The sequence below is a fragment of the Ceratotherium simum genome, chromosome 12 (assembly GCF_057802395.1).
Source record: "Ceratotherium simum simum isolate JZ-2026a chromosome 12, ASM5780239v1, whole genome shotgun sequence".
Lineage (NCBI taxonomy): Eukaryota > Metazoa > Chordata > Mammalia > Perissodactyla > Rhinocerotidae > Ceratotherium > Ceratotherium simum.
In genome coordinates this window covers 5,585,520-5,611,620 of record NC_141911.1, presented here as the reverse complement: position 1 = coordinate 5,611,620, position 26,101 = coordinate 5,585,520, and the positions used below count along the sequence as shown (strand labels likewise).

The 26,101-nt window shown below is 40.9% G+C and overlaps 1 protein-coding gene across 4 annotated transcripts in view; it reads right to left on the bottom strand.

Moving 5' to 3' along the window:
• DOCK5 (dedicator of cytokinesis 5) overlaps positions 1-26,101 on the bottom strand; it is a 215,058-nt gene that overhangs the window by 148,601 nt on the left and 40,356 nt on the right. For all 4 annotated transcript variants that reach the window (XM_087437329.1, XM_087437330.1, XM_087437327.1 and 1 more), the window contains exon 2: positions 3,787-3,870. In XM_087437329.1, the coding sequence (XP_087293455.1) occupies positions 3,787-3,870 (84 nt within the window). The remainder of the gene's footprint in view (positions 1-3,786; positions 3,871-26,101) is intronic.

The following is a 26,101-nucleotide window of genomic DNA, read 5'->3' as shown; positions in this document are numbered from 1 at the left end:
GAAAGTAGATAGTGATGATGGTTGCCCAACTCTGTGAATGGTGTACTTTGTAAATAACCATTGAGCTGTAGACTTTAAATGGGTAAATTATACAGTATTTGAAATATATCTCAATAAACCTGTTATTAAAAAAAAATGCTCACGCAACAACCAAGTCCTTCTGCAGTCTGCACAGGGCAGGGACATGTTGGAGCCCCCCTGTATTTCCCCCAGGAAAGGAGTAAAGCAGTGCAGCCCTGTAATATCAGGGGTTTTGTGGAGGTGACTCCACCCTCCCACACACACTAGCTTGCTTTACTCCAGGACAGGCTTGTCCTGGTCTCCTATTTTATCTTGGCTCATTCAACAGACTTTTGCTGAGCACCTATCTATATGCCAGGAGCTGCGTTAGGCACAGGCCCTGCAGATGAAGGGGGAGCAGGCTTTGCTTTAAGGAGCTATCACTTTTGTAATTATTCATTCAACCACAGGGCAGGAAACAGCAAAAGGAGAGCCCTAAGTGGTATTCTGCTGTGGGCAGAAAAGAATTTTTCATGTCTGGGTTCCAGAAAGGCGGACTCATGTCCACACTGGAAAAGCACACACAGGTCTGGTATGCAAATCTCAAAGGCAGGGCGGGGAAGAGTATGCAGGTGGGAAGCCGAGGGAGTCAGATCTGACAGGAAGCCGAAAGACACAAAGCCCTGGGGCCATGACACAGAGCCAGATCACCCTTAAATTCCAGCTGGCAGTACGGTGGGTGTTTCCATTTTGTTTATTTTTTTAAAGGAAAGAGGAGATGGGGGAGGAGGGAGAGCACACCAGTTATTACTCAGCATTTCCATCGTGTTTAATGTTTGCAAAGCATTCCCGCCCTCACTTAGTCCTGAACGGCCGAAAATAATAAAGGAATTTGAGAACCCAGCCAAGAACTCTAAGTACTTAGCAGATATCAGAACCTATTACTGCATCTGGCAAGGCGGGCACTATTAAAAACGTTAACCCCATAAAATAAACACTATTTAAAAACTTACTTCAGTATAATAATCTCTGTAAAGTGGATGTGTCATCTGATGGTTAATGAACTCAGTAAGCTCATGTTCTAAATCTGCCCATTCACACCTTGGCACACGAATGTGCCACTGACTTCCTTACAGAATGGGCACTGACTTCCTTCTTTGAGATGAAAGAATTCCATGGCTGGCACACCAAGTAGTTTATGGTAGCAATTAACAAGAAAATCAGCTTCCTGCTGTCAGGACTACGGCACCTGGATCACCACAGTCAAGGTGCAGCATTGATAAAGGAATAGTTTTTTGTATGATTGTCTATCAGCTGGGCCAGTGCTCCAGGCAAGCCTACCGCTGTGTAAGTTGCAATACTCTAGGAGCACTGTGGCTTTTGGATTCAAGCTCTGGAAGGGATTTGAAACGGATGCATTTGTATGTCTGTGTTTATATTTATATTCAACCAAGCTCAGTGACCACCTCGGCTTGGTCCGCAGGAGTGCTACCTTCAGGAATGTTCACTGGTCAACTGGGAGACTACACAGTAAGGTATAAATAGTACGCACACTTAAAATTTCCATTAATATGAATCCCATAAGAACAAAGAGCTTCAATTAGCTATTTCAAAAAATATGTTGGGGTCACATAAAAAGGAAAAAAAATTTTTGAAAATATATTTGAAAGACATCATCTACTTTATTTCAGATCAACTCTCCACTCTTCCCTCCCACACTCCAGAGGACAATTAGAAAAGCCTGACAACACAACACACAGACACACACACACACACACACTTAACAACTAACTGGGTAAAGTGAAGAATTACCAGGTCAAGATCTGAAAAAGACCAAAACTTAGAAAGATGAAGCCAGCATTTGGCTTTGCTTTCCTCTTGAGGCATCTGCTGAATTAAGAAAAGGTTCCTGAGTGGCTGAGAAGCTGAGAAGCATTTCTGATGGTCTTTGGGGCCAGGAGAAAAAAAACTGAAGCCCTGGACTGCCGACAAGTTGGCTGTAATTTCAGACAAAATAAACTAAGGCAAAAAGCATTACTACCAATAAAGATAATGTAAAAAGGTTTAATAAACAGGAATTAAAAGTTGAAATTGTTTAATATAACAATTCTAAAATTCTATGCACCCAAAAAGAGGCCTGAGAATATACAAAGCAAGACAACGACATCACTGTAAAGAGACACAGACAAACCGCAATCACGGTAGAAGATTTAACACGGTTTTCTCAGTAAGAAAAAAGCAGAAAAAAGTTAGCATACAGCAAATTTGAAAAAAGTGATGAAGAAATCAGAATCTAATTGTCATCTACAGAACTTTGCACCTAATGATCCTAAAATTTACATTCTTTTGCAGGCCACATGGAAGAGTTACAAAAACTGAACATGTGCCTTTTACACAACGGAAAGATACGTGTCGTAGAGACTAACTAATAGTGGATTAACCTGGCCCCTGACAATGAGGTATGACCTGGTAAGGTTTGAGGGGACTATGGTGTCAATATGCAAAGGACTCTCAAGAAGGTAAGCAGACTGTCCCTAGTGCCTTGGCGACTTAGGGATGCCATGAAATCGATGTTTGGCTGGACTGGAGGTGATGAGTATGAAAGCAGAAGAGAGAGAATGGAGTGTGAAGAGTCCACGCAGCCCTCCCTCCCTTCTCCCTGCCCCTGGGAGCTGCACGATTACACCTGGAGTTGCAAGAAAGGGAGAAGGATAAGACAAAACCCTGGCCCTCTGCCCACCACTGAGGGAAGGCAGCAGTAATGGCAGAGTCTTCTGTGCAGTCAGGCAGAGGACTTAGCTTTACTAAGGGCAAACCTGCTTCTGCTCCTCCTGGCTTCGCAACTCCTCTTCCCTATCGGTGTCTCCCTGTCTTGTCCCAGGAAGCTGCACTGGCTTCCAGATGACCCTTCTAGATGACCGCATTCGCCATTCCACCATCATAAGCATTTATAGGGTGGCTGGTGCAAATCCAGAGTTCCTGTTCTAACAAGCCTCACCCTATGAGAAAAATCTGCCTAGCTTCCCACCACGTTCCTGTCCCAACCTTCAGAGAGAGTACATGGGACCTAAAGGTAGTTCTTTGCTTTGATCCTCAACTTCAGTGGCCTGTTGTGCTCTGGGAGTTTGGATTAGAAATGTGGATCATGGAGGAGTCCTGCTAGGATTTAGAAAGCTAGAAGCCTGGGGTGGGGTGTGGTGGGTATAGACATGACCTGTGCTTTTCAGACAAATCGGGAGTCCTGAGGATTCCTGCAGCCCATTTACAGGTTAACTGGAACCACCTCCCTAGCCTGACCTAGTTGCAGGAAATATACTAGTAGGCTTTCTGGACCTGCTGCAGTCCTGACCTAATTCTCTGAAAGAATCTCAGCAACACCAGTCAGTCTCTCCCTCATTTCTCCCCCAATCTGGCAACATTGAGTGCTGAGCAGAAAGAGCCACTTAATCAGCAGTGCTTCCTCCGAGCTCCGGCCAGCCCAGTGTCCACGTGTCTCCTCCTGAGCCAGCATTCTGTTGGATCCTTCTGCATCCAGTGGTTGGTGCGCAACATATTCACATACTTTGATTCTGGTGTCTGGGCATGTTTGCACTCATGTATTCACCTGGTTATTTTGAAATCACCCTCAGTATGAAACTGTATAACCTAAGTACTTCCTGGATTTTTACTAGCACCGCTTTAGGAAGTAAGTGAAGCATGTTGATGTTTGCTCTAAGTGCCTTATTAATAAGCAACTTCTACTGATTTTCCCTTCCCCCTGTCTGGCTGAATGCCATCTGGACTTACCCTCATACATCTCCAGGATGTGAACCGTGTCTCCAATCTGCAAGGAGAGCTCCACATCTTGAGAGGCATTGTAATTATAGATCGCTGGAAATGGGAAATAAAAGGGGGAAATGGCATCAATGGCAGTGAAAATACAAGTCACTAAATAACACATTCGGCGGTTAGTGAATTACTTATTCAACAAATAACCCTCTATTTAATGATTTCATGTGAATCACCCACTGTAAAGCAGATAACATTCTCCTGGACCCCCATTACCGGTAATTTACAGTCATTCCTCCATCCAACAAATATTGGTTGGTTGCCTACTAGGCACCACATGCAGTGTCAGAGTAACGAAACACACAGACTTGGTCCCTGTCCCAGGGATTTTTATAGTCTAGTAGGGGAAGAAACATATTCAATATATTATTACAGAAACAACTATTTAATTAAAACTGTGATAGGACTTACGAAAGAAAAATCCAGGCTACAATGAGACTATATTGTGGGGTTCTTTTGGTCAGTCCCCTTGTTCATCAGACAACAGCCAGCCTACACCACCACTCAGCTTATGATCTCCAGGGCATAGGGCAAGCCATCTCCCCGCTTCCCTGATACAGTAATTGGTAGCCAAAGGGCCACCTGTGAGTCTTACCTAACCTCCAGTAGCAGACTGACACAGTAACAGACTGACATGGGGTGCAATGCAGGCATGGCCACCTTGCCCCAGTTCTCGGCACCCTGGGGAACTGGGTTGCCCGAGCACTTTCTCATCAAGGTGATCTCAATGACCACTATGCGTAGGACTGGCAATGACTGGGCCAGATTGTGAAAAACAGTAGCCTAACTTTTATAACTCAAAAGGAAGAAGACTATAAATAACCCAATTTTAAGATAGGCAAGAGCTCTGAATAGACATTTTACCAAGAATCATATACGATGGCTAATAGCACCTGAAAAGATGTTCAACACCATTGTCATAAGGGCAATGTGAATTAAAACCACAATGAGATACCACTTCACACCCACTGGAAGGGCAATAATTATAAAAAGGCAGACAATTGGCAAGAATGTGGAGAAACTGGAACTCTCGTACAATGCTGGCAAGAATGTAAAATATAAAGATACAGCCTCTTCAGAACACAGTTTGGCAGTTTCTTAAAAACTTAAATATAAATTTACAACACAACACGGCAATTCCACTTCCAGCTATCCACAGAGAGAAATGAAAACATGCCTACACAGGGGCCGGCTCCGTGGCTTAGCGGTTAAGTGCCCACGCTCTGATGCTGGCGGCCCGGGTTCGGATCCCGGGAGCGCCCCGAGGCACCACTTCTCCGTCCAACGTGAGGCCGAGTCCCACGTACAGCAACTAGAAGGATGTGAACCTATGACATACAACTATCTACTGGGGCTTTGGGGGGAAAAAACTGAATAAATAAAATCTTTAAAAAAAAAAAAAAAAAGAAAACATGCCTACACAAAAGCTTGATGTCAATATTCACAGTTTCTGTGGTAGGCAGAAAAACAGCCCCCTCAAAGAGATCCCCATCAAATTGCTGAAACTTGTTAATGTTACCTTATGAGGCCAAAAATTTCCCTAAGTTAAGGATCTTGAGAGGAAGGGCTTTTTCTGGATTATCAGGGTGGGCTCTAAATACACTCACACATATCCTGATAAGAGAGAGACAGAGGGAGTTTTAAAAGACTCACAGAAGAGAAGGCGACGTGAAGATGGAGACCGAGACTGAAGGACTGCCACAATCACCAGAAGCTAGAAGAGGCAAGGAATGGAATCTTCCCTAGAGCCTCTAGAAGGAGCACAGCCTGTCAATACCTTGATTTTAGACTTCTAGTCTTCAGAACTGTGAAAGAATAAGTTTCTGTTGTTTTAAGCAACCCAGTTTGCGGTAATTTCTTACAACAGCCACAGGAAACTAATATGGCAGCATTATTCACAATAGCCAAAAACTGGAAACAATTCATCAACTGATGAATGAATGGATAAATAAAATATGGTATATCCACACAATGGAATATTACTCAGCAATAAAAAGGAACAAAATATTAACACATGCTACAACATGGATGATCTTCAAAAATATTATGCCAAATGAAAGCCATATGTAAAAAGCATATTTTAGGTTTCCATTTATTTACAATGTCCAGAATAGGCAAATCTATCAAAGACAGTACAGAAGATTATTGGTTGCCTGGGGCTGCAAGTGGGAAGGGTGACTGAGCACAGTAGGCACTAGAGATCTTTTCAGGCAGATGGAAGCATCCTAAAACTGGACTGTGGTGATGGTTACACAACTCTGCAAATTTACTAAAAATCATTGAACTATATCCTTAAAATGGGTGGATTTTGTGTATGTAAATTAGACTTTGACGAAGCTTTTTTTTTAAAAAGTAGATTTATTTCTTGCCCTCACTCTCTTGAGAAGTGATCTACATCCTTCCAGGGGAAAAGAACCACCTTGGAGATTCAGTTCTATCCATTTACCCAACGATACAAGAAACCCACAATATTCCGCACCTCTGCAGCTCTGCTGAGCACACGAGGATGGTCACTCAATCCATCTGCCAGATCCCACAAGGACGTTAAAAAAGGGAAGAAAGGTGTCCCTGTCATTGCCAGTTGTTGGTACTTACTGCCCTTTCCTGAGCCTGCAATGCATCCTACATCTGCAGCTTGACTGGAGACTTGTCCTTACATCACAATCTGTCAATAAATGGAAGGAGCACATCTCCAGCCACATCTTTTTCAAGTAGCCTCTCTTTTTGAAGGGAATCACCTAAATAGTGCTCTTCTGTAGTCTCGGCACAAAAGCCTGGACAAATTATGTTGGAATTTATTTACTCACAAGCTTTTGGACTAGACTGTGAATTCAAAAACAAAGATCAGCTAATGAAATGGGTTAGGAGAAACTGCAGAGAATTCAGAAGTAGGAGTTAGTTCCCTACTCCTAGAACTCTTTATGGGCCACAAGGCCATAGCTGCTAGTCACTGAAGGAAGAGGTTCACCTCCTTCATCTGACTGCTAGTTGACTCAAATGTTTTGCCCACTAAGTATATGGCTGGTTTTCCACAGAAAACGTAGATCTCACATCCTTGACTCCCTCAGTCCTCACTCTCTGCCTTCCACTGAACTGGTTCCTTCCACTGGCCTGCTCTCAGATAGAAACAGGAAGTAGCGAGGCTGCTGTGTCACAATGTGTGGTGTCATGACCAAGCTTCACCTCTTCCTCATTCTTAGTCATCAGGAAAGTAAGCAGAAGCTCTCAAAGGCAGCACCTGGCACTGGTAGCTCCAAGCACAAACACCTACCAAGAACTGTGGTAAACACACACGCACACACCATAAACCAATGTGTTTCCTTAAATCCTAGATTCCTAACCCTGACAATCAAAGTGCTCCAAAAATTATTCTGGCCTTAATTATCCACCTTTGACTCTATTATTGGCCAAATTCCACCCTCTGCTCCAATCAAGACTCATATTCTCCCCTAAAGTCCGTGCTCACCCACGATTTATCCCTGCCTGGAACAACAGCTTCTCTTTTTCTTCATAACAATCCAAAGCTCACATTCACAATTCAATTTGACAAATGACTACTGACTCCCCACTACCCTGCATGGATCTCTTTCTTCTCTCTCATCCCCAACTTTTCCTTCCAACACAGTCTGGGTTATTAATCACAGATAATCTTGTGTTATTGTATGTAAGTAAACCCCTCACGAATGGGGACCTGGTTACACGTTACTTTTGTGTTTCACATTTCAAGGCACTGGATGAAACCCAAAGAATGTGCTCAAGGCACAACAATGACTTTCATAAAATCAATTCAGTTATGCACCACTTCCCCAAACTCCAAGATTCTTCCGCTTTCCTCAGAAGCAGCAGCTATGGTTTCCCATCACTCAAGAAAGGGATATCAAAATCACCTCTCTTGCCACTTTTTGCTTATTACACAAGAGAGAATCTGCCTTTCCAACCCAAGCTTTCAAAGATTCACAAGGGAAGCACAGCCCTTCAACAACGCCTTTCACTGGAGTGAAAAGTCATGGTTAGAGGATACTGGGACTACCTGTGGCATGTCTTTGGGCAACAAGACTTCCAATCAGTTATTGCTGTCATCTCTTCGTTCCAACTACACACTTTAGAATTATGCCCTCCCTTCCCCCCCTTAATGCACCTGATTCCCATTGTATTTTATGGTTTCACTTCCATATATAACATTTATGGAGTGGTTGCCACATACCACTTTATTTAATGAGGAAACTGAGACTCAGAAGGGGTAAACACCTTGCCCCAAGTAACCCAGCTTTACAAGCTCTTACTAGCGCTGGTCCTGTGATGATCCATTCATCACATTTTTCCAGGCTGGTCCACCATGGCGAAGGTATGCCCTGGAATAGCCTGGAAACAAAGAGAACAGCCTGGAAACAAAGAGATTCTCCATGTGCTGTCTACCTTAGATTTCTCTCATGAAATGAAAATCCAACTTCCAAAACCAAGCTTTATCATACAAATTAGTGACTGAGGGTCACGCTATCTGCTAGTCTGGTGCTATTTCAAGAACAGGCATACAACTCATGCACTCAGTGGATCGTGCTTTCTCCCTGGAATGTGAGTAACTGTCATAAAGGAAGACAGAGAAAAGGGAAACAAAGGAAATCTTTCGGCTTAACTAAACAGAATTGAAGACTCAACCCTACCACTTACACACGCACAACCTTGAATGAGTTACTCAGTCTGGGCCTCAGTTTCCTATCTGTAAACCAGGCACTGGAGCAGATGACTCTAAGGGGCCCTGAGGCTCTCACGTCCTCTGATTCATGAGGTGATGATAAGAGGCAAGAGAAACAAGTTGTACCGTTTTGAACTAGCAGGCACCACCACAATCTCTTGTTTTTCCTGAGGAAATTAAAAAAGAACAGGGAGTTGCTGTATATAAATCGCCTTGCTGGCTGCTATGCGCAAGGTTGGGAAAGACGAATTGCTGGAATTCTTCCCTAAGCAGCTTACTGTTTACATCAGGAAAGTGTAATTTTGCAGAGCCAAGTAGACAAGGCAGTATGTCTACAAATGTAAAATAGTTTGCATTTTACCAAGTCTTTGATTTGGCCTTTTCTTTTAAACCAGCCTTATCTGAGAGAGGAAAAAAGAAAAGAAATTTGAGGCCTCAGGATTATGCAACAAGAAACCAACAGAATAGACTTATAAGCCCCAAAATGAGGATCAGTTCTGATGATGAAAAGTCTGTGGATTACTAGTATTTAATCTTTCTAATAAATTAGGTTCTTTCATGAATCCTCAAATTACAACCCCCTAAAGAATAACTAAAGCATGACAATTTTTATCAGTCATTTGGTAGACTCTACAAAAGAAAGGTCCAGCAAACACAGAACGAGGTTCCAATTTGAGTTGTCTACTATTCAGAACATTAAAAAGACGATCAAGCGTCATCATTTTCATTATTATCTTGATCTGCCTACTTTTAGCCATTAGAACTAAAAAACAAATAAGGGTACATCTCCTCTTTGATCTTTACCCTGGATTTAATGCAATGATGTCCTAGAAGGCCAAGTGGACTTTCTTCTTTTGCTCTTTAATTCCAGTCTACTATAAGGATCAGAGAATCAGATTCAACAAGAGGTATGACCCCACAAAGTAAAAATCTATGGTTTTATGCTGATCTTTCCAATTATGCTCCAAACTAGCCTTTTCAGGATGAGATGACCATCCTGCTGCGTCTCTACTCAGAACTATCCAGGTCAGGGGCTATCAGATGAGGACTTCGACTTATACTTCTCATCAACAGTACTCCATAGGAGCAGGCTCCTATAAGATTGTAATGACCAATTTATTGGTTATTCTTTAGAAATCTCTATTTTAAAGATTCTATCTATTTGTAGATAGAATAGATAAATATATCTTTAATGGGAGAGAGATTTCACAGATATAAACTCAACTATGTTTTATTTATTTCCTCACTAGTATCAAGTGATTACCTACAAGCCATCTCATTTACATTAATATGAAATTAAGTTTACATGAAATACTTAAAGGAGGAAAGCTAAAACAAGGCAATTGAAAATTACAGAACAAAAACGCGAGGAGCTTTTTCCCGCAGCTTCCCTATCTAAAAAATGGAGGCAACAGTCTATTCTTCAGATGGTTTTGTGAAGCCCAAAGAGGAGAATGTACGCAGAGCCCCCAGGACTATGACTAGCAGACACTGAGTAAACGGCAGTCACCTCCCCTTTTCCCGCCCTGTCTAGCTTCCCGCTTTGTGCATGGTGGCACCCACATCCTCAAGGATGGACACTACCACCCTCACCACTAAGCCAGTGGGTCAGTCAGTGAAAGCAGGGAACCAGCAAGGACCGTAGCGGTAACAGAACGAGCGAGCCTCAACAGTCCTTCCAAGGTACAGGTTGCTGGACAACGAAGTGCAGGTGTCTTTAAGGACAGCAAAGCCATTTTATTGCAGATAGCTAAGTACAGAGCTCCCCTATGAAGCAGCACGAGAGTCAGGGAATATTTTCATATTTTACCATTTTCTTGCTGCCCCTTCCAAGCATTTCTGCATTGATTCGACAGAGGCACCCAGGTGTTATTTGGAACGCCAATGATGCCTCAGTCATGTACTCATGACACTACCCTCAATCTGGATATATCATTAAAGATACACATTCTAATGGTATTCATACCCATAGTTCTGTTAGCCTCTACTCTTTCCAACTGATCTCTTTCTTGTTAAGGAAAAGTAAAACAGAAAAAAATCTGAGGGCAACTAAAGCAGGGTTTGAATGATGAAGTAAAAAATTAACTTATTGGGGCTGGCCCAGCGGCGCAGCGGTTAAGTGCGTGTGCTCTGCTGTGGTGGCCCGGGGTTCGCAGATTTGGATTCCGGTCACAGACCTATGCACCTCTTGTCAGGCCATGCTGTGGTGGCCTCCCATATAAAGTAGAGGAAGATGGGCATGGATGTTAGCCCAGGGCCGGTCTTCCTCAGCAAAAGGAGGAGGCTTGGCATCGGATGTTAGCTCAAGGCTGATCTTACTCACAAAAGGAAAAAAAATTAACTTATTAACAAGTCCAGAACACCTTCCCCAAATCAAATAAGGTATTACTATCAGGTTCTTCTTGGTATACATCCTTATTAAATAAAAATTAAACAGATCTAAGATAAAAATGGTCAGATCTAAGTTTACTACATCCAACTTATAAACAGCAATCATAACTGAGGACTAGAGAAGCAGAAGATAAAAGCCACAGATTACTGTGGAATCTAGAACAAGCACTTTGAAATGACGATCAAAATGTCAGCGACTGTTTTCTCCGTACGTACGTGAGTTTGAGACAAGACACAGCTCGTTGAGAAAGGGAATAGTCCCAAACCAGGCCGGAAAACCCATTAACTAAAATCATCAACTGAAAATGCAAATACAACAGGAGCAGCCTTGGACCTCGGCTTACTTCCCAGCTGGGACCTGTCCCAGGACAAGCTTGACCGGGCGACCTCACCCCATGGGTCACATTCAGGAGGCTCTCAGAACTGAACCCCAGCTTCTTCAGTATTACATACACCAGAGTCACGTCCTAGTGAAAGCACAGTGAGAAAACAGAAGGTATCTCTGTGTGCCTGGGAAGGAAGAAGGATGGAGAAGAGCAAACAGCTGAGGAGAAAGCCAGACACTGAAGAGATCTGGGAAACCATTTGTTCAAATCTCTTTGTTTCACAAATAAAGAAATGGAAGCCCAAGGGGTGTGTGTGTGTGTGTGTGTGTCTGTGTGTGTCTGTGTGTGTCTGTGTGTAAAGGTGAAAAGTGATAGACCAAGCTGAAACCAAATTACAGTCAGGCCATTGAAGATACCGCCCACAGCTTGGCCAAAAAACTACCATCCTGGACTTTCAGGCAAGTCATGTAGTCTTTCTGGGCTTCAGTTTCCTCACCAATAAGGTGATATTTGTGAATTGGTATTTTACCTACCTGTTAGGGTTGTTATAAGAATAAAATGAAAAGAAACATGAAAATGAGTAATTATTGATAATGTTTTTGGAACCAAGATTTTTCAGCATAAGAGAAAAGTACAAAATTAAAAAAAAAAAAAGATTAACTCTGGGCTAATCTATTTGAATTGGAAATATCTGTATGAATTTGGAATATTTTTCTTTCAAAAAAAAATCCATATTTCACTTCCACTTGTGGCCACAGAGGACCAGAGAACACATCAGGGATCAGATGAACTGTCCTAAACATCTTGAATATTCTGTCTTAAACATGTAAAAGATGGGCAAAATATAAGACAATGGTTTTTAGACACTGAACAGCATATAATGCAGGAGGATGATGCCTGAGAAAAGAGAAACAGATGAGGTAAGTCTACAATTGCCCCCGCTTAATGCTTGAAAAGAGTGTCCAAGAAAAGTGCAGGGATGAGAAACCCAAACACAGCTCAGTAGTCACCCTGAGAAGGGGGAAGAGAGTTGAGAATTCAGGGAGGTCAAGGTGGCCAGAATGTGCAGGGCAGAGAATCAGAGAGAAGAGGGCTGCGGAAGTCTACAGCTGATTACTGGTCAGCGCATGCACGTGAAGAAAACACCACGGGCCAGGAAAAGAACCCGTGGAACAAAGAACAGGAGGAACAATCCCAACCCTCACACAGGGCTGGGAACAGTTCGCATTCTCCACAACCAGACTCAAGACACCTTGTGATGTGTGGCCACTGGGTTGGGTACTTCAGAAGACTGTTGCCTTGGTGGTGCAACCAAACCAGCCCTAGACTAAAGGCTGTGCTGGTCCCACCTACAGAGATCAAATGCACAGGGTCCCCATAACTTACCTGCATTCCAGAACAAGGCTCAAACTCCCAACAAGATAAAATTCACAATGTCTGACATCCAGTTCAAGATTACCAGGCATGCAAGGAAGGAGGAAAATATCACCTATAGTTAGGATAAAACTGAGTCAATAGAAAAAGACCCAGAAATGATGTAGATGAGGCAACAGAACAAGTCCCAGTTAACTGAAAAGGATTCAAACCATACAAAGCATGTTCTTTGACTATAATGGAATTAAAATAAAAATAAGTAACAGAAAGATATTTAGAAAATCCTAAAATATTTGGAAACTAAACAACACACTACTAAATAACGCCAGGACCATTCATAAATCAATGTAATCTATCACATTATGATGAAAAAAGAAAAAAAGGTGATTATCTCTGTGGATGTAGAAAAGGCATTTGATAAAATCTGATATCCATTCATGATAAAAACTGTCAGCAAATTAGGAATATCTTCAACCTGATAAAAAACATACATGATGCACCTACAGCTAACATCATACTGAACTGTCAAATAGCAAATATGCTTCCCTAATTCTGGGAACAAGATGAGGATGTCTGCTCTCATCACTTCCATTCCACGTTTTAGTGGTGGTTCTGGTTAGTGCAATAAGGAAAGAAAAAGAAATAAAAAGCTTACTAATTGGAAAGGATGACATAAAGCTGTGTTTATTAGTAAATGACATGATCGTCTATATTAAAAACCTTAGGCATTTACAAAAGAATTACTAGAACTAATGAGTGAGTTTAATGCAGTTTTAGGATCCAATTTTTGTCAATATACAAAAATTCATTATAGTTTTCAATCCTACAAGAAGCAAGCTGAAACTGCTCGGTTATCATGGAAAGTGCATTTCTTCCTATAGATTGCAGGTGAAACAGTTTGAAAGCCAGTGCCCCAGAGAAACCCTTGCACAAGAGTACCAAGAAATATGTAAACGAATGTTCATAGTAGCAGTGTTTGTAACAGCAAAAACTGGAATCAACTCAATATCCATTGAAAGGAAAATAGAGAAATAAATTATGGTATATTCCAACATAGAATGCAGCAGGGAAAATAAATGCATGCATCAAATTTGCACACATACCACTAACAAAATGTTGAGCAAATAAAAAAAAAAATCACAGGAGAAATATACATAAGATGATGCCTTTAGATAAAACTCAAAATCTTATAAAACTAAATGAATTAGGTTTTTAAAATATACATATATGTGTGGTAAAGCGATAGAAAAAAATTGTGGAAATAAAATACACTAATTTCAGGATATTTTTACATCCAGGGTGGGGCTGGGTGTCAGACCATTAGGGAGAAGCATGTATATGGGGCTAATATACAGAGAACATTTTTTGCAACTCAGTGGATGGGGATGCATGGGGGTTTTTATTATTGTTTCTCTTTACACTCTTCAGTGTTGTAAATATTCTTTTATGTACCCAATATTTAATTCAAACAACTAAAACCAGTTATATAGACAGATCTACATCTACTTATGCATGAGGGGGAAGTGTTCATAATGACAAAAAAACCTCTTTTACATCACTTGCTGCAGGTGAACACATACTTTCATACACGTTCTTCCAGTGGTTCACAACTTTCTGCACACATCCGAATCCCCTGGAGGTCTTGCCAACACGGACTGCTGGGCCCACCTCTAGAGTTTCTGCTTCCGCAGGTTGGGAATGGGCCGAGAAAGTGCATGTGAATGTGGCCCCAGGTAGCAGTGACGCTGCTGGTTCAAGCCAACACTTCAAGGACCTCTGTGTTACTGTATTTGAGCCCTGTACAAACCAGCAAATAAGACAGAGGTAATATGGGCCTCATTTTACAGATAAAGAAAAGGAATCTCTGAGAGATTAAGGGGTCTGCAGTATTACACTATTGTTAATCATACCAGCTCTGGACTCAGACTACCTATGTCTAAACTCTGGCTCTATATTTATTGATTCTCAGTGGAGGTAATTTAACCTCTTGGGCCTCAATTTCCTTATCTATAAAATGGATACAATTACATATTCATTTCACATATAGGGTTCTTGTGAGGATTAAGGGATTATACACGCAAAGCACTTAAATCTGTGCCTGGTACATAGTAAACCCTCGGTAAATGTTAACTAACTTTATGGTGGTGTAGCGGTTAAGATTCCTGCTTTCACTGCCGTGGCCCAGGTTCACTTCCCAGTCTGGGAACCACACCACCCGTCTGTCGGTTGTCATACTGTGGCAGCTGCGTGTCGCTGTGATGCTGAAAGCTATTCCACCAGTATTTCAAACACCAGCAGGGTCACCCATGGGGACAGGTTTCAGCAGAGCTTCCAGACTAAGACAGACTAGGAAGAAGGACCTAGCCACCCACTTCTGAAAAAATCAGCCATGAAAACCCTACAAACAGCAGAGAGCATTGTCTGATACAGCACCAGAAGGTGGGAGGATGGTACAAAAAGACAGGGCAGGGTTCTGCTCTGCTGCACACAGAGTCGCTAGGGGTCGTAATCAACTCTACTGCACTAACAGCAAAGTTACCAAGTGGTAGAGCTGAGACTCAAGTCTAGGTCTTCATATTCATTTTCAATCACTGTCAACACAAATGCCTTTTGGTACCACAAAACAACACTGGTGAGTCCCACAAACCTTTCTTTTTAAAAAAATTTTTAGAAACCTTTAAAATTGGAAGACTTTAACGGAAATTCTAGATCCAATCACTATTTTCACCTACGAGAAAACTAAGAACCAGAATGAAGTGGCTTACTTAAGATCATACAGCTAGTTAGAGGCAGTCCAGGATGAGCAAGCTGTAATAATTTTTTTCAAGGGCCACATAAGTGGTCTTTATAATAAATTTCACCCTGTGTTGAATTGTACTTCTAAAGTAAACAACGAAAACAGTGGAAGCATAGAAACAAAAGATTAATTACCATTTATGCAATGAATGAATGAATGAATGAATCAATCAAATACAGTAATGCATTGCTTAACGATGGGGATACTGAGAAATTCGTTGTTAGGCAATTTCATCGTTGTGTGAACATCATAGAATGTACTTACACAAACCTAGATGGTACAGCCTACTGCACACCTAGGCTATGTGGTACAAATCTTATGGGCCACCATCATATATGCGGTCTGTCGTTACATGGTGCGTAACTGTAAACAAGCACACAAGCATCAGGTCTGTGAACACGAGGAGCTAACTTTCTGATTTATTTACCTTCTTCACATACATATATTTCAGCAACCAAATAGAATTTTCTTTTCAAGATACAATTAGTTGGGCCGGCCCCGTGGCTTAGCGGTTAAGTGCTCGCGCTCTGCTGCTGGCGGCCCGGGGTTCGGATCCCGGGCGCGCACCGACACGCCACTTCTCCGGCTATGCTGAGGCCGCGTCCCACATACAGCAACTAGAAGGATGTGCAGCTGTGACATACAACTATCTACTGGGGCTTTGGGGGGAAAAAATAAATAAATAAAATCTTTAAAAAAAAAAAAGATACAATTAGTTGGAGTCAATTCAGTACAAAAATATGGAAAATTCTTTTCAATTTCATTTCTTCCTCTAGTCTGAAGAAAGGTAAATACATTATTTCTACAATTTAATTTTAGAATAAATGAAAAATCTAAAAATTACACAGATTGCATTTCACTGTAATCACTTTACGTTTTACAAAATTCACCTGAATTATACTTCTTTTCACATACATTTGAAAATAATCAAAAGTAGAACAGAAAAGTTTTGCAAATTCAACATGCCTCTCGAGTTATCCCCAAGGCATTAAAATACTTTAGGCATGAATGTTCATGAAAAGAAAATATTGTTCATAAAATATAACAACGTAGCTTACAACACAATCTAAATGTTAATAGCAAAATAAGATTTTTCCAACCAGAAATCTAGGCTTGCCTGTTGTCTGGCATGTAAAAATAGAAATCACTCTAAAGCTAGTGGAAATGTACTTCCTGGTCCACATTAGCACATTATATTTTATTTCAATATAATGAATTGGTCAGTAAGCAGCAACCTACAGTACTTGCATTTGCTCCAAATGGAAAGTGTTACAGTGCCAACGTCTGCTTCTACTTAACTGTGAACCACAAACAGAGAAGGATAAAATCATGTACACCAAAAGTAACACATCTTATGATGAGTTGCACACATCACATACACACACACACCTCACTCCCCACTCACATCCCCAACCCACACCCTGCCCCAGAGGAAATTTTTTAGAGTTTCAGAGCATAGTATAGGTAAGGAGAAAAACCAAAGATGGGTCTGTTTCAGTGAGATGACTGGGGAGTTTATCCTTTGAGTCACTCAGCCTTGACACTACAGAGTCATCTTAGGCTTGCTGCTCTCCCCTTCCACTCCCACCATCTCAGTCTTCCCTTCATCATCTAGGACTCAGATTACTGCACTTGGGTCTTAACTGATCGCCCTGCCTCCAGTCTCTCCTCATGTATAAAACGGGACAAGTAGTAACAATTATGGCATAGGGCTATTGCGGAGATTAAACAACACTTCTAAAAAACACTTACCATGGGAAAAACTAGCTATTATTAGTATTATAACACTATTCTGCATAATCATGCCACTCTAATACCTCTTTTTTGTGTGTGTGAGGAAGACCAGCCCTGAGCTAACATCCATGCCAATCTTCCTCTCTTTTGCTGAGGAAGACTGGTCCTGGGCTAACATCCGTGCCTATCTTCCTCTACTTTATACGGGACGCCACCACAGCATGGCCTAAGAAGCGATGTGTCGGTGGGCGCCCGGGATGCCGGCAAACCCTGGGCCGCCAAAGCGGAGCGCGCGCACTTAACAACTTGCGCCACCGAGCGGGCCCCCACTCTAATACTTTTTTAACATTACATATAATGTCTTGTCCCCAGCTCAAAAATCTTCCAATACTGTAGTTCTCTATTTTCTACTGATGCACATGATTTAAGGATTTTCAAAGCTCAATCCTGTTTGAGTCTTCTTTTGTGATCCCCTTGCTTGAATGGCCCTCTCTACTTTCCCCCATTTGACCAAATCCTATCCATAAAGTAAACTTACAAAAGGCCAACTCCAGACATGCTGCCCCGATTATCCCAGCCCTCCACGGTTTCACCACTTCAGGGATTACAACGTTCGGCCTTTTCCAGGCAATTTAGAGCTTAATCAACACTGCTGTGTGATGTGACCTGTCCAGCTCCCTCCTAGGGCTCAATGCAAGGAGAGCCCCACACCAGAGGTTCCATGTGCCCCTGGGGTTCTTGACACTGGCCTTCTTGAAGGGGGCTGCTCAACAGTGACAAAAGAGGACCTGCGTAGATTAGTCTCTACTTACCTAAATTATGAGACTTTTTTTCCCCTCATTGAAGCTCCTCAAAAGGTTGCTCAGAGTGTTCCTGACAGCATCCTTTAGTCAGGTCTCGTCTGCACACCACTCTACAAGTCCCGTCTACACTCCACTCTGTAGGTCTCGTGTGCACTCCACTCTACAGGTCCCATCTGCACGCCACTCTACAGGTCCCGTATACACTCCACTGTACAGGTCCCATCTGCACACCACTCTACAAGTCCCATCTACACTCCACTCTATAGGTCTCGTGTGCACTCCACTCTACAGGTCCCATCTGCACACCACTGTAGACAGTTTTTTTCTTACCTATACTTTGGTTTTTCTCCTTACCTATACTATGCTCTGATATTGTAAAAAATTTCCCCTGGGCAGGGGGGTGGGTTGGAGATGTAAGTGTGTCTGAATATGTGATATGTGAAAATATACCAAGTATGGGGGATATGGATGGCACAGTTCCCTAACAAATAGGGCTGATTCCAGGTTTTCTCTACCTTGATAGTTCTTTGGCCATTTCAAGAAATTTTGGGGCCGGCCCTGTGGCTTAGCGGTTAAGTGCGCACGCTCCGCTACTGGCGGCCCAGGTTCGGATCCGGGCGTGCACCAACGCACCGCTTCTCTGGCCATGTTGAGGCCGCATCCCACATACAGCAACTAGAAGGATGTGCAACTATGACAAACAACTATCTACTGGGGCTTTGGGGAACAAAAAAGGGAGGAAGATTGGCAATAGACGTTAGCTCAGAGCTGGTCTTCCTCAGCAAAAAGAGGAGGATTAGCATGGATGTTAGCTCAGGGCTGATCTTCCTCACAAAAAAAAAAAAAAAGAAAAAAGAAATTTTGGAAAGGGTAAAGTTAGTTGCCTAAGCTTAGAGCCATTTTTTTCCCTCTCAATTCTCTGTCATTTAATGGAAAGTTTAACAATATTGTTTTTGTTTCAAATATTTGAATCTCATTTTTGTCATCATACTTTATGTTTTCTATTTTCTGGTTTTTGTTTTGCTTTTTATCTCTTGCTCTGGGCATTCTGGTTTCTTTCTTCCCCTTCTGGTAATATAAGGTAACTCTCCGTATAGAGAAACTTTATTTGTATTTGTCAAAAATTGGAAAAAAACTCAAATGTCCTTCAACAAGAAAATGAATAAACAAGCTGTGGTACATCCATACAATGGAATTATACTCAGCAATAAAAAGGAACAGCTACTGAATGAATCTCAAATGCGTTATATTAAGTGAAAGAAGCCAGGATACTGAACAGGATACATACACACTGTGTGATTCCGTTTATACAGCATTTTGGAAAGAGTCAAACTACAGAGGAGGAAGACAGACCACTGGTTGCCAAGAGTTAGGGTTGGAAGGGGAGCTGATTAGAAAGGGGCACAGGAAAAATTTTGTAAGTAATGGAAGTATTCCACATTTATTGTGGTGGTAGTTGCACAATGAATGAGTTTACCACAATCCACAGATCTATGTACTAAAAGGTGAATTTTACTGTATGTAATTTATACCTTGATTTTTAAAAATTTTAACAAAAAAGTTCATCCTACTCACAATTGCTTTGTCACTTTTAAAAAAATCTCTTGAACTTATCTTAATTATCAATACTTTTAATTAGACATTAATCAACTGATGTAAGAGAGAAAAGTGGTACACCTTTACATCCTCAGACCTCTCCTCAAACCACTTCCTAGTTTTTGTTCACATAATCTGTCAGTTTCATTGCATAATATTATAGTTAACAGATTATCTTTATATTATTTATCTGCTTTTTCAAAAATTACTGTTGCATGCTATTTTGTACCTATATTTAAAACAATTAGTTGTGTGTAGTCTTAAGTCTAATTGGTTTCTAATTTACCACCAACCGTTTCATAGCATTACTTCCTCATTCTTGCATTATTTAGGTTGATCCTTAGAGTAAATCTCTACTATGGTCTGAATGCTGTGTCCCTCCAAAATTCATTATGTTGAAATCCTAACCCACAAAGGTGATGGTATTGGTAGGTGGGGCCTTTGGAAGGCGATTAGGTCATGAGGGTGAAGCCCTCATGAATAGGATTAGCATCTTACAAGAGAACCCACCGAGGTCCCTCATCTCTTCTACTGTGTGAGGATACTATGGGAAGTCTGCAACCCAGGAAAGGGCCCTCATTTAACCATGCTGGCACCCTGATCTCAGACTTCCAGCGTCCAGAACTGTGAGCAATCAATTTCTGCTGTTTATAAGCCACCCTGTCTGTAGTATTTTGTTATAGCAGGCCAAATGGACTAAGATAATCTCCAAGTCATTCATTTAAGTTCAGCATATATGTGGCACTCTTTCTTGGCTCTTGCATCTGTGAATTTCTGTTGCCTTCAAGTTTAGCTGAGTTTAGAAGTTTGGAGTTAAAAAATTTTTTGTTCAAAATATTGGAGAACACAAAGAAGACCCAAGTAAGTAGAAACATACCATGTTCCCCTAGGCAAAGGTATAATATTAGATCTCAATAACAATTTCAATGCTCTAAATAAAATAGATGCTAAATTAAATTTCAATTAAAATCCCAATGGGTTTTTAAAGAGTTTGATACATAAACGATAATGAAGTTCACCTGGAAGAATAAATGTGTGAAAAAATTAAGAATATGTTGAAAATGCAGAATTAACAAAGGGAGACTTGCCCCAACACATTTTTTCAAAAAGCTACAGTAGTGAAACTAAGGTGATTGTTCAGAATAGACAAATCAGTTGAACAGAATTTCTAAAATCCAGAAATAGACCTGAATAAAGGAAAGTAGTAAATGATAAAACTGGCAATTCAAATAAGATGGAGTAGAAATAACTTATTCAATAAATGTTGTCAAAATAATTGCTTTAGGGGCCAGCCCCAGTGGCATAGTGGGTTTGGTTTGGCATGCTCTGCTTCGATGGCCTGGGTTCGGTTCCCGGGCACAGACTTACACCACTCATGGCCATACTGGGGCAGTGACCCACATACAAAATACAGGAAGACTGGCAACAGATGTTAGCTCAGGGCAAATCTTCCTCAGCAAAAAAAAAAATAACAACAATATAAGTGCTTTACTGGGTAGAGAAAAAAGTTTGACATGACTTCACACCATATATGAAAATAAATTTTAGATGGATTAAGGATGTAATATAAAAAATAAAAATCATGGGGCCGGCCCCATGGCGCAGTGGTTAAGTGCGGACGCTCTGCTGCTGGCGGCCCGGGGTTCAAATCCCAGGCGCGCACCGACACACCGCGTGTCAGGCAGCGCTGTGGCGGCGTCCCATATAAAGTGGAGGAAGATCAGCCAGGTGTTAGCCAAGGGCCAGTCTTCCTCAGCAAAAGAGGAGGATTGGCAGATGTTAGCTCAGGGCTGATCTTCCTCACACACACACACAAAAAATCATAAAACTACTAAAAAAAATACAGGACAATATATTTATAGCTTTGGAAAAAGAAAAGCCTTTCTTAGCTGATGACCAGGCTAAATTGCAAAAACGACTGCAGATTTGATCAGAAAAAAATTTAAACTCCCATAGTACAAAACACCATAAAATGACACAGAAAATGAATCACAAACAGGGGAAAAGTTACAAATACCGGCATGATCGTATCAATAAACGCAGAACAGCATTTGACAAAATCCAATGACCATTTGTGATATTATGGTTTATAATAAGAAATATATATTTGATCTTCATCCCCATTTATGACACAGAGCTCCTAAAACCCTTATGATTTCCTATGTGGTAACAGCACAAGAAGCATCTTTGTTCTAATATTTGGTCTTTGATCCCAGTTACTGACACAGTGCTCCTAAAACTCTTGTAATTAGCTGGGAGATAGCAGTGTCTTTTGTTCTAGTGAGGCAACTCTGGGTGGGCTCCTGGATGGCTTCTGGATGAGGGCTAGTCACCAGAAAGACTGAGTCATGATTAGAAGCTTTTAATTTTCAGCCTCACCCCTCAATCTCTTGAGAAGGGAGAAAGGCTGAAGATGGAGTTAGAGATCGATCATGCCTACATAAAATGATGAAGTGATGAAGCCTCCACAAAATCCCAAAAGTTCAGGGTTTGGAGAGCTTCCAGGTTGGTGAACACATAGAGATGCTGGGAGAGTGGCTCGCCTGGAAAGAGCTTGGAAGCTCTATGCCCCTTCCCATATACCTTGCCCTACGCATCTCTTCCATCTGGTTGTTCCTGAATTATATCCTTTTATATAAATCAGTAATCTAGGAAGTAAAATATTTCTCTGGGTTCTGTCAGCTGCTCTAGCAAATTAATCAAACCCAAGGAGGAGGTCGAGGGAATCTCTGACTTATAGCCAGTCACTCAAAAGGACAGGTAACAACCTGGACTTGCATCCTGAGTTGGAGGGGTTGTTGGAACCTCCAGTCTGTAGCCAGTCAGTCAGAAGCTTAGGTAACAGCCTGGGCTTGCGACCGGTGTTTGAAGGGGAGAGGGGCAGTCTCGTAACCCGTAATCTGTTGAATCTGACACTATCTCTGGGTAGATGGTGTCGGGATTGAGTTACATTGCTTGTTGTTGCTGGTATGGGGGAAATCACTCCCCCACGTTGGAATTGGTACCAAAACCAATTTATCTTTCATTATAAAAAATCTCAGTAAACTAAAAATAAAGAGGAACTTCCTCAACTTCATAAGAAATTTCTACAAAAAACCTATAGTTAGCATCATACTTAATGGTGAGAAATGAGAAGCATTCCCATTAAAATCAAGAACAAGTCACCCCCTCACCACTCCTTTTCAACATCGTACTGAAAGTCCTAGCTAACGCAGTAAGATAAGAAAAGGACATAAGTGGTATATAGTGGGAAAAAAGAAATAAAACTGTCTCCGTTTGCAAATGACATAATCACCTACGTAGAAAATCTGAAAGAATCTAAATAAAACAAAACAAAAAACCTCCTGGAACTAACAAGCAATTAACGCAAAGTTGCAGGATACAAGATTAACATACAAAAGTCAATCACTTTCCTATATACTAACAATAAACAAATGGAATTTGAAATTAAAAACAATACCATTTATATTAGCACCCCCCAACATGAAATACTTTGGTATAAATCTAACAAAATATGTAGAAGATCTATATGAGGAAAACACCAAAACTCTGATGAATGAAATCAAAGAAGAACTAAATAAATGGAGAGATATTCCATGTTCAAGACTCAATATTGCCAAGATATCAGTGCGTCCCAACTGGATCTATCTACATTTAACGCAATCCAAATCAAATCCCAACAAGTTATTTTGTGTATACTGACAAACTGATTCTAAAGATTTTATGGAAGGGCAAAAGATCCTGAATAGCCAACACGATGCTGAAGGAGAAAAACAAAGCTGGAGGGCTGACACTACCTGACTTCAAGACTTACTATAGAGCTACAGTAATCAAGTCAGTGTGGTATTGGTGAAAGAATAAACAAATAGATCAATGAAACAGAATACAGAGCCCAGAAATAGACCCACATAAATACAGTCAACTGATCTTTGACAAAGGTGTAAAAGCACACAATGAAGAAAAGATGGTCTTTTCAACAAATGGTGCTGGAACAACTAGACGACAACATGTTAAAAAACAAATTTAGACAGAGACCTCACACTGCACAAAAATTAACTCAAAGTGGATCTCAGACCTAAGTGTAAAATGCAAAACTATAAAGCACCTAGAAGGTAACACAGGAGTAGCTAGATGACCTTGGGTTTGGTGACGACTTTTTAGATACAACACCAAAGGCACGATCCATGAAAGAAATAATTGATAAGTTGGCCTTCATTAAAATTAAACACTCCTGCTCTACAAGTCACTATCAAAAGAATTAGAAGATAAGCCACGAACTGGGAAAAATTACTGGCAAAAGATATATCTGATATAGATTATTAGACTATTATCCAAAATATACAAAGAATTCTTAAAATTCAACAATGAGAAAAACAAGCAACTCAATTAAAAAATGGGCCAAAGATTTTAACAGACACCTCACCAAAGAAGATATATATAGTTGGCAAATGTGCATATGAAAAGATAATCAACAGCATGTGTCATTAGGGAACTGCAAACTAAAACAACGAGATGCCACTACAGACCTATTAGAATAACCAGAATCCAACAATGACAACACCAATTGTTGGTGAGAATACGGACCAATAGGAATTCTCATTCACTACTAGTGGGAATGCAAAATAGTGCAGCCAGTTTGGAAAACAGTTTGGCAGTTCCTTAAAAAACTAAAAATACTTTTATCATATGATCTAGGAATTGCCTCTTTAGTATTTACTCAAATGTACTGAAAACTTATGTCCACACAAAAATATGCAAAGGGACATTTATAGAAAGTTTATTCATAACTGCCAAAACTTGGAAGCAACCAAGATGTCCTTCAGTAGGTGAATGAATGAATAAAGTGGTACATTCAGACAATGAAATATTATTCAATGCTAAACAGAAATCAGCTGTCAAGCCATGAAAAGACATGAAGAAACTTAAATGCCTGTTACTAAGTGAAAGTAGCCAATCTGAAAAGGCTACATACTGTATGATTCCAACTCTATGACATTCTTGAAAAGACAAAACTATGGAGGGGCTGGCCCTGTGGCCTAGCGGTTAAGTGCGCACACTCCGCTGCTGGCTGCCTGGGTTCGCATCCCAGGCATGCACTGATGCACCACTTGTCAGGCCGTGCTGTGGCAGCATCCCATATAAAGTGGAGGAAGATGGGCACAGATGTTAGCCCAGGGCCAGTCTTCCTCAGCAAAGAGAGGAGGATTGGCATGGATGTTAGCTCAGGGCTGATCTTCCCCACACACAAAAAAAGACAAAACTATGGAGAAACTAAAAAGATTAGTGGTTGCCAGGAGTTGTGAAGGAGTCAGGATAAGAATGGAGGAGAGATGAATAGGCGGAGCACAGAGGATTTCTGGGTGATTTTTTTTTTAGGTGATTTTTAAAGTGAAACTATTCTGTATAATACTATAATGATGGATACATGTCATTATACATTTGTCCAAACCCATAGAATGTCCAACACCAAGAATGAACCCTAATGTAAACTATGGATTTGAGGGATTATGATGTGTTAATGTAGGTCATCAATCCTAACAAATATACCACTGTGGTGGGGGATGGTGATAATAGAGAGTATATGCAAGTATAGGGGCAGGGGATATATGGGAAATCTTTGTACCTTCCTCACAACTTTGCTGTGAACCTAAAACCGCTCTTTAAAAAAGATTCCTAAAAAAATTACAACATATATGACAAAGACAGAAAAATATATGTCATAAAATATGCTACCAACTATGAAAATAAAGGAAAGTTTTCACCCAAGAGGAAAATAAGCAAAGAACACAAATAGGCCAATCACAGAAGAAATATAAATGTCCAATAAATGCATAAAATATGCCCATTAAAAATAGTAAAGTAAAAATTAAAGTAGCAATCAATTTTTTTTAGATCAAATTAGGAAATATTTTAAAATATGGCAAGTCTAAAGGTTGGAAGGGTGTGGGAGACAGGTGCTCTCCAACAGTGCTAGTAGGAATGCTAATGAGATGTTTTTTGGAGGGCATTTTGGAAACACGCATTATATTTTAAAAGAAACATTTTTACTGAGGTAACATAGACACACAATCATAGGTATATAGTTTGATTAATAATTAATGGGGCCGGCCCAGTAGCCTAGTGGTTAAGTTCAGTGCTTTGCAGCCCAGGTTCAGTTCCTGGGCACAGACCTACACCACTCAGTCAGCCATCCTGTGGCAGCAACCTACATACAAAATAGAGGAAGGTTGGTGACAAATGTTGACTCAGGGAGAATCTTCCTCAGCAGAAAAAAAATTATGAATATACACATGTAAGAGCTATGCAAGTGAAGAAATAGAACATTAGGAGCATCCCAGAAGCTCCCTTCATGACTCTTCCCAATTTCCTCCTGGAAATGTAACCACTCTTCTGACACTATAGATTCCCCTTGTCTGTGTTAAAATATGTATAACCTGAATCATAGAATGTATATATGAAATTCATTCATGTTGTCACCTTTACCAGCAGTTTGCTCATATTCATTGCTGCACAGTAGTCCATTCATGAATCCACAGTTTATTTATCCATGCTGCTGCTG